General features: G+C 36.6%; 1 protein-coding gene across 2 annotated transcripts in view; it reads right to left on the bottom strand.

Annotated features, from left to right (window-relative positions):
- LOC113232841 (neuroligin-4, Y-linked-like) overlaps positions 1 to 8,499 on the bottom strand; it is a 26,053-nt gene extending 17,554 nt beyond the window's left edge. For both annotated transcript variants that reach the window (XM_026467690.1, XM_026467689.1), the window contains exons 1-3: positions 7,863 to 8,499; positions 5,907 to 6,124; positions 2,453 to 2,602 (exon numbers count right to left, since the gene is read on the bottom strand). In XM_026467690.1, coding sequence (XP_026323475.1) covers positions 2,453 to 2,602; positions 5,907 to 6,124; positions 7,863 to 8,458 — 964 coding nt within the window. In that variant the 5' untranslated portion in view covers positions 8,459 to 8,499. The remainder of the gene's footprint in view (positions 1 to 2,452; positions 2,603 to 5,906; positions 6,125 to 7,862) is intronic.
- Positions 8,500 to 8,978: the final 479 nt, after the last annotated feature.

Raw genomic sequence — 8,978 nt, 5'->3', positions numbered from 1 at the left:
AACTGTATTAAAAAAGACGTTTTCATCTCCTGCTTGTGAGTAGTATTATAATATTATAGCATTTTTTAAGTTACAGCATTCGCTTCTAGAATGGTAGTGGTTTTTTATCAATTTCGCGATTCTCGCCTCCCGCTACCGCAAACAAACTACCGGCTCGACCGTCACCGCCTCGTGCAAATTACATACATATTTTTTTAAATTAAAACTAATGTAAAATAGTTGGTTCCGTAGAATAATAACTCATAGAATGATAGTTTCATATCAAACGAACTGTCACAAGTGAGGCAAAAATCAAATTCATGTAGGCGTAAGCAACTTGTATCTACGCTCGCGGCACGCACACAAATATACAAATATGATGCCATGGAATAACATTTCCCTCAAAAGTGTAGTATAATAGTATCTATTTTATGTTTGTCTGACGTATTTTTACACTCATTTACCGTACATTTCGTCATTTTTAGCTAAACTTCTTGAGCCGTTCGCGGTGCAAGTTGACCTTGAGTACTGAAGGCCCGCCCGCTCGTGTAGGCCCATTGGGAGCGCTTCAATTTGCCTCACTTAGCGTGTGCGGACTAGGTTTCTATGCGTTATTATTCTAAGGTTGGTTCTATTTTATTTACTATTTTGACGAGATCCATACTCCGCATATAAAAAAAATTAAGTCTAATTTTCCTTTTGTTAACTTCTACGCAAGTGTGATAAAAAACATTGTATGCCACATGGGAGGAACGGCAATTACAAATGTTCGGGCCATTAAAGTATTTGAATGGCCATTTGTTCGTAATTGCATACTTACCGACATTGTAAGACAATCTTTTAAGTAGTTCAAGCATAGATAACAAATTAAATTGAATTAAAAACCGATATAAAACATTGTATTGCAAAAAATCACCGTCTGTAACCCAACTACTCATCAAGACTCACTCAAAGTGCCCAAATACGATAGTTCAGCTGCAAGCAATTGTGGAGATAGGTAGACTGCGGACAGACCTGGTTGCAGTATCGGACCAAGGTTACCATTATTATGGTAAGTTATAAAATTTCCATAGTATACCAAGTTTCAAGTCCATCGGACAAGAGGAAGTAAAATAAACTATCATTTTACGACTGAGATCCCTACTGTAACTAACCATGAGTTGATATTTAAACAGTCTGAACAGATGTCACAGGATAGCTCATGATACATAGATATACAGACACAGGCTGTAAACTCCTAATGACCTTTGGTTGACCTTTTGGTTGCACAGTGGTTTTCATGGTGTCTTCATCTCTGTGGTCCTGAGTTCGATCACCGACCGGGTTAATCTAGATCATAGTTTCCCAAAGTGGTCCCTACCCCTGGTCCCCTGAGCGCTGAAGAGTCCTAGGATGGTAGGAGACTTAAACGTATTTCGGAAGGTGTTGATACTGTCCAGGGGGTGTTATTGCATTTGAAAAAAAATAAAATTGATATATCTATACAAACTAAATATTTTAAAATTTAATTGTGTTAAGGTAATATAAAAAATACGTGTCTTTAATTATTTTTAATGGTGGTGGGGGTTGAAATTTTTTTATCTTGCCAAGTGGGCGATGAACCTAAAAGTTTGGGAACGTATGATCTAGATAAACTAACTTTTGTATAATTGTTTCGGGTCTGGGTGTCTGTGGTACCGTCGTTGTTTCCGATTTCTATAACACAACTTCTATAGTAGCGGTAGAGCTCCTTGTGAAAGAGTTCGTCCAGGAAAGTACCTATTTACCTATTTCTACGACCAAGCAGTAATGTGAGCCTTCCTGCGTTCCGGTTTTGAAGGGTGCTGGGCATATGGGGTTTATCAACTTATGTCTCATGGTGGCGGGTGTAGTGGCAGTGCCTCTCTGATCTTTGCGTTTTAAAGCTCTGAATAGCACACTGCAACTGTTATGGACAGGCATGTCGCTTACTACCAGGTCCACGACTTGTTCGACCTGCCACTTAGTATCATTAAAAAATACTTACTTTGGGATCAGAGCAACGTATCTATGTGCCCCTTCTTTTTGCGTCGGGGGTTCAAAACACAACTGTATATATTTATTTGTTATTGTACATTGCAAACGATTTTTTTATGGTGTAATGTACATGTGTTTACAATAAGACTATGGAGCATACTTTACGATTATCATTTCTTTAGTTTAAAACTTACATCAAAAGTATTCTAATTGAAAAGTCATATTACAAAATTGAAGAATAAGTGTTAGATAAAGATGTATAGAAAGAAGGCCTGAGACTAGATTACACATAAATATGATTCAAAGTGTATTCCATAGCATTTAAGTTTATTTGATAAGAGTTGAGTTTCTTGCTCGTTCTTCAGGAAGTCAGCACTGTGAACGACCTACTTGCTTAAGCTACTATTGAAAAAAAAGTGACGTTTTCAAGTGTAAAAATTTTACCTATAGAATAAATGATTATTTGACTTTGTCATACCTAAGACTCCAAGCCTGAAGTTAAGAGTGACCACGATCAAATCAGTGTAGCTGGATAAAACTGCACCATCGTACGGGTTGCCTGAACTCCACGAGTAGCTATCACCATGAATGTACACTAACACTGGCAATGCTAGTTTGGTTTCGTCCACTGGAAAAGAAATTTAAATGAGAATAATGCATATTCAAAAACTTTGAACAGGGAACAACTAACATTTTTATCAAAATTGAGTTACATACATTGACTTACAATTATATGGACGTCGGGTCCGCGCTAAAAAGTGTCCGAAGTTATAGGGCGTTAAAATCATATACAGAGCATCATTCACGCTTTAGTCTTCATTTGTTCGACTGACAGCGAAGCAAGCAAAATTAGACAGTACTGCGATGACATTACAATTTAAATTCAACGTTTTAGCTTTTTCACATTCCTTTACATGTCACTACGTTTAAATATTTGGTAAGGTTGACTTGGGACATTTTTTTCGTGGTATTTGTATTAGACCTGTCGTCCATTTATTTGTAAGTCAATGGTTACATATATATGTATTTGGAATCAGGAAAAAAAGACCAATCTACCTATTTTCTTTGTAGAAATATATCTCAATAATTGTTGACTATACTGCAAGCTTTTATGCAGTAATAGTATTTTTATATTTTTTCTCTACTAACCATAAGACAAACATAAGGTATTTAAAAAAAAACGGCAGTTAAAATACACTGACAGAACACACTGAAAGTTTCTGTATGAAACATGCGGTATGTACATCGAGTATATAACCAGAAATAGAGACGAAATAAGGGCCTGGCAACTCATCAGATAAATGGGCCATATCACTTTTAAATATTAACTCTCGTTTGCGCTGAAATCACAAATTAGAAAACTGAAATAGTACAGCGCCAACAACTGACCTGTGTGTACGTCTCCGTATATTCCAAAAATATTTTGTATTTATTGTAATAAAGATAATATCTCCAACTATGGAGGGCTGAACCATTCGGTGGTGTGGGACAAAAACAAAACATCTAATTATAAAACAAACGGAATCACATTTCACCGTTAATTAAATATGTAATATTTCGCCATTATAGCAACGCTCAAGTTAAACTGGGCGATTTGAAGTGAAACAATTGGCGACACCCGTCAATTGTTTCGAATTCGGGCTGGCCAATCGGAGCGCAGTTGTCACCGGAATGACTTGGCAGAATAGTTTTCAAACAAATTAAATGACATTTCGTCTCTATTTCTGGTTTTATATTATATTTACAACATAAACTACTTAATATCAGACGTACTATTCTTTTTATCAGAAAAACCGAACAAATATTTTAACACATTTATGTCCGTATATAGAATTCGTTACTTGTGTCTTTCTTTCTGCCGAAGGCAATATTACAAGTGTTCTATTTTCGTTTTTACTGTACGTATATGACGATAAAATAAAAAAAAAATATTTTCTATTTTGGGCTTATTTCGTTGTTATTGTCGTTTCCAATATTTGTTAATCATTTCTAATTAAATTTATGTTAGTGTAGCTCAATTGCTACAGTTATGTCGAAGTAAACATTTATCTCTTGTTAATTGAAAGATGTTTGTGTTCTAACAACGGTCCGACATTTCACATCCGCATTTAGTTTGGTATTTGCCGTGAACTGTACTTGTTTGATTGGAGATTTACTGAACAAAGGCTTTGTGTTTTATTTGCCATCGTGCAAGAATTACATCCATCACTTGAAATATAACTAAATCTAGTTTGCTTAGCAAAAGTTAGAGATATAATGTTAGTAAGTGTTTTTGAGTTTTCGTCGTGAATATAATGTTAACCTAAGAAATGTAGATAAACAACATCGTATCTATCTCGCAGGAGGACGTTACAATTTCAGCAGATTAAATCCATAAATCTTATGGCGTGTTTACATAAGGTCGACTACCGCCTTCGGCAGACAACTTCGCCTTGCCGAAGGGGGCGCAGTCAACTCACTGTTTACACCGAGTCGACTGTCGCCTTTGCGGCAATCATTATAAATACAAGTTAACGCACAGATACGTAACAAATCGTTCAAAACGTTCAAAAAACTGGTCGGGTAGGTAGAGCGATGCCACACAATGCATTACATAGGCCTTGCGACGCCTGAACGGGGACGCTGCGTTGGACTACATATAAATCAGAACTAAATGACACATGGCGCATTGAAACGGTTAGGTTGCGCAATCCCATTGCTCGTATAGTATTCGGTGCGTTGAAATCATAGTGTTGCGACGATGCAACGCACCGTCAGCGCCCGTGTGCACATCATGTTGAAACTTATTTGGCCAGCCGTCGATTGCCGAAGGCGATCGAGTCGCTTGACAGTGACTCGGTCGACTTCGGCAGGAAACTAATATCATCAAATAACTCAGTATTTACACTGGGTAGCTTGCCGTCTTCGGCGTACAAGCGGAGGCGACTTGTCGACGTAATGTAAACGCGCCATTAATTCACGATTTACAGAGAAGAGGTGTTGAACGTGTTATTTATTGATTACGCACTTCTGAAATTTATTAACTTTATCACACCGAAATGAGAAGCAAATCTCCAGGGAATATAATTTACACGATGATTGCACAAAACGTGAGGCGTGGAAGAAAGCAATCTGCTGATGATGAATTCATTTATATTTTATGTAACTCTGATGCCAGAATTATCAGTACAGCGCTGGCCGTACGAGTCAGAGCTCGTCTATTTTGGCGATACATATGCTGCATGTGATACATATTGTAATATACTTTATACATATTTATGAGAATGGTAATAGAATTGTTATTTGTAAGGAAGTAGCTCCTTATTCAATATACACCAATTGTATAAAGCTTGATCAGAAGAAAAATGATTAATGGATATCAATGTACTTACAAGAGCAAAGCTCTTAAATGAAAGAAGAGTCTGTATTTTGGAACAAATTTATAGATGTGATTTTAAACTGTTCTAACAGATTGTTGTTTAATAACATTGCCCTATTTTTTTATTAACGTTCTTCTAGAATGAAACAACATTGTAAAGTATTGTCTATCAAGTTCTTAGCTTTCCGCGATTACTACAATTTGAAAAGAAATTTAATCTATCCAAATATTTTCATCAAAGAAAACACGGGCTTTTCACATGACCTAAGTCACAGCTGACTGTGACAGCGAACTTGAGCAGTGAGACCATGACACCTATAAAAAAACCTATACGTTCGCTTGTTTCGAAAAACAATACGCAATTTGGATCCGAACAAATAGTTTTATTTCCAATTGTTGCCTAAATAGGAGTTTGTTTAGTGTCTGAGAACGTGGCATCTTCATGTAAACAACAAGATGCCATATTATGAAAACTTTTGAGAGTTGCGTGTTTTTAAAGTACTTGTTAACATTTTCATAAATAATTTGGGCGTAAAATAGTAATATCGAAAAGATTAAAATAATGATCGCTTACTTTGCAAAGGAGCAAATATGTTTAAATATAGACAATCTTCACTTTGATTCTTAAGATAAGGCATCAGTCTTTTCAAGTACTCTAGTCTGCCTTTAGGCATTTTCTCTAATATGGTCCTTTCGTCGTCAAGATCTGGTAGTTTCTGCGGGCACGCCGGACCGGGTCTGTCTGATACTCGTACTCCATCCCATGGTGATGGTGTTCGCGTTGGACTGAACCTATGGCAAAAATAATTTTCATTTGAATACTTTGCACTCTTACCAAGGCAGAAAAGGGTCAAGTTTTGTTCAATGTCTATTCTACTACTTAATTTTGGTAAGTTTAATTTCTATAACAAAAAATAATCATGATCAAATTGATACTGGAAGAATTACATTATTTACATTTCGCACTGTTGTTTACATTTTTAGCAATATAAAATAATTGATCGGACAGTGTTGACAAAATGACCATTGATTTTTTTTCCTCAGAATGGATGATTTCTTTTATTTTTACCCAACGTGTTGGTCTTTGCTACAACACACATCTTAGCAAAGATGATGTAATTACATGATCTTTGCTAATGTGTGTTAATAAAAATACACTTAAACTGAAATCAAAAACAACACTCATTGACTTACAATTATATGGACGTCGGGTCCGCGCTAAAAAGTGTCCGAACTTATAGGGCGTTAAAATCGTATACAGAGCGTCATTCACGCTTTAGTCTTCGTTGGTTCGACTGACAGTGAAGCAAGCAAAATTAGACAGTACTGCGATGACATGACAATTTAAATTCAACGTTTTAGCTTTTTCATTTTCCTTTACATGTCACTACGTTTAAATAGGTTGACTTGGGACATTTTTTTCGTGGTTTTTGTATTAGACCCGTCGTCCATTTATTTGTAAGTCAACGACAACACTACACTTTGGGTAAAAATAAAAGAAATCATCATTAGGTGTGTGTTTGTTGACTTTGGAGTATTTAACATTGTAATTAATGAATGTTAAGTATTCCAAATATCGAGAAGCAGAAATGTAGTTCCATTCTACAATTATTTTTTTAAATCTTTTTTAATGTGCACATGTCAAATAAAATTAAAAGTAATGTTGGTTATGACTTATAAACGGGATATAATTCAACTATTTAATTTGTAAACTTTTGGGTGCCTGTCATTTTTTTTAAATTAATAACTTTGAAAATTCGAATCTGCTGAACATCATCAATTATGCTAACGTCCATAGAATGTACGATTAACAAGTTCCAGCCCAATTTCGGTCACCTTTTTTTTATTTTTATTTTATCTAGCTAGCGAACAACAAGCATACGGCCCGGTTGATGAAAAGCGGTCACCGTCGCCTATGAACGCCTGCAACACCAGGGGCGTCAAGAGCACGTTGCCGACCCTTTAGGACCCTTCTCAAATCCTTTTTGAAGGACTCCATCCTGTATCCCTGCGGGAAAACCCCGACAGGAAGTTAATTCCACAACCTAATTGTACGTGGGAGAAAGTTCCTCTGAAACCGTACAGTACGAGATAGACTCGGTTCTAGAGTGTGAGGATGGACTCCCTGTCGGTAGCGAGCGGTGCGTTGACAAAATATTGCTGTTGGCATCATGTCAAACAGTTCTTCAGAACATTGGCCATTGAACAAGCGATAGAACAGGCAAAGGGAGGCAAAGTCTCTCCTCCAAGACAGTGGTTCAATATCGTCAACAATTCTTATAGCACGTCTTTGAATCGCGTCAAAGGGCCCAAGTTGGCACCCAGGAGCTCCCGCCCAAAGACGGCAGCAGACTTGTGACTTATAAAGTAGCAGTCTCTACTCCGAAGTGAAATACCGCTTAGACCACTTAGACCTTTGTCAATTATTTGTCCCTTCGATCCACCCTTATTGATCCACAGTACATAAGTGAATTAATATCTGCTAAAATTTCTTTAACAACTTCTAAGCTAGCATTTGAAATCAACTTACCTATTAGATGCAACTGGAGGTGTTGCATACGGTACACCTAAAAAAACTTCAAGAGGACTCAAATATCTGTGCTCATCCATAGCCAAAACTATGCCCTGTAATTTCCCATATTTGGTTTGAACTATCCTACTACTTATTTTAAATTTTACATTGGCTCTAGGCAAAGGATTTGAAGGATTCAAATAGTACTTCTTATAGTCCTCATAGTTGCTGTAACTATTTTCGTTATTGTAAAACTTATGTATAAAATCTTCGCTAGAGTAATACGGATTTAGTTCAAAATTGACTTTGGAATAATCTTTTTCACTTGTGTGTTCGTGATCTTCATAGTTATCTTCATTTGGGGCATCGTTCTGTTTGTTGTATATAATAGTTTTAGCCACACCTTTATTCGTGTTTAAATGTCTGTTCATATTGGTAGTATTGGAGTTCACAGTTTGTAGTGATAGACAAATCATAAAGAGGAAATAGTACAAATTGAACGCGATTATTTTTTGGGAGGGATTTTTGGTTTCACCACACTTTTCACTATCATTTTGACACATGCTCGTTACACTTTTAGTCCGAGCTTTATGGAACTGCCCACTGTGTGACATGTTTCGTCATGTTATCATTTTTGTTTTGTGTCTAACTCTTCGATTAGCCTTTGTCTTCTTTGGTGTTACTCCACATCTGTAACAAGTGAGAAACAATTTAGTTATCAATAATAAGAATTTATTTGTATAAAATATCTGCGTGTGTGTGGTTTTCACTGGTCAGAGATATTATAATCCCAGCCGCAAAAAAGAGGAGAGTTGCAAGTTTTAAGCCTTTTCTGTGTATATGTATGTCTGGCTATAGTTTCGTAGCTCCCAAACAGATGGATGGCCACTGTAATGGTCAGCTCCAGTCGGTTTGAGTGAGCATGAGACTGGTTTGTGGGTGAGTTCTGGTTGACCCGGTGCTGCGTGTAAAATTTATGAGCGAGGAGAAGGAAGGGCGCCTTACACACAACGAAAACAAGTTTCAAGTAGAAAGAACCAGATGCTTTATTTTAAATTTACTATAGTTACATGTTACAGTTAAATTTAAGGGAACAGTATGGAGAACTAGAATTTTACTTCCCCGAGTTCACAT

Source organism: Hyposmocoma kahamanoa, unplaced genomic scaffold (assembly GCF_003589595.1).
Source record: "Hyposmocoma kahamanoa isolate Upper Pololo Valley unplaced genomic scaffold, ASM358959v1 78, whole genome shotgun sequence".
NCBI lineage: Eukaryota > Metazoa > Arthropoda > Insecta > Lepidoptera > Cosmopterigidae > Hyposmocoma > Hyposmocoma kahamanoa.
The sequence above is the reverse complement of the archived record's forward strand: the minus strand, read 5'-3'. Positions and strand labels throughout refer to the sequence as shown.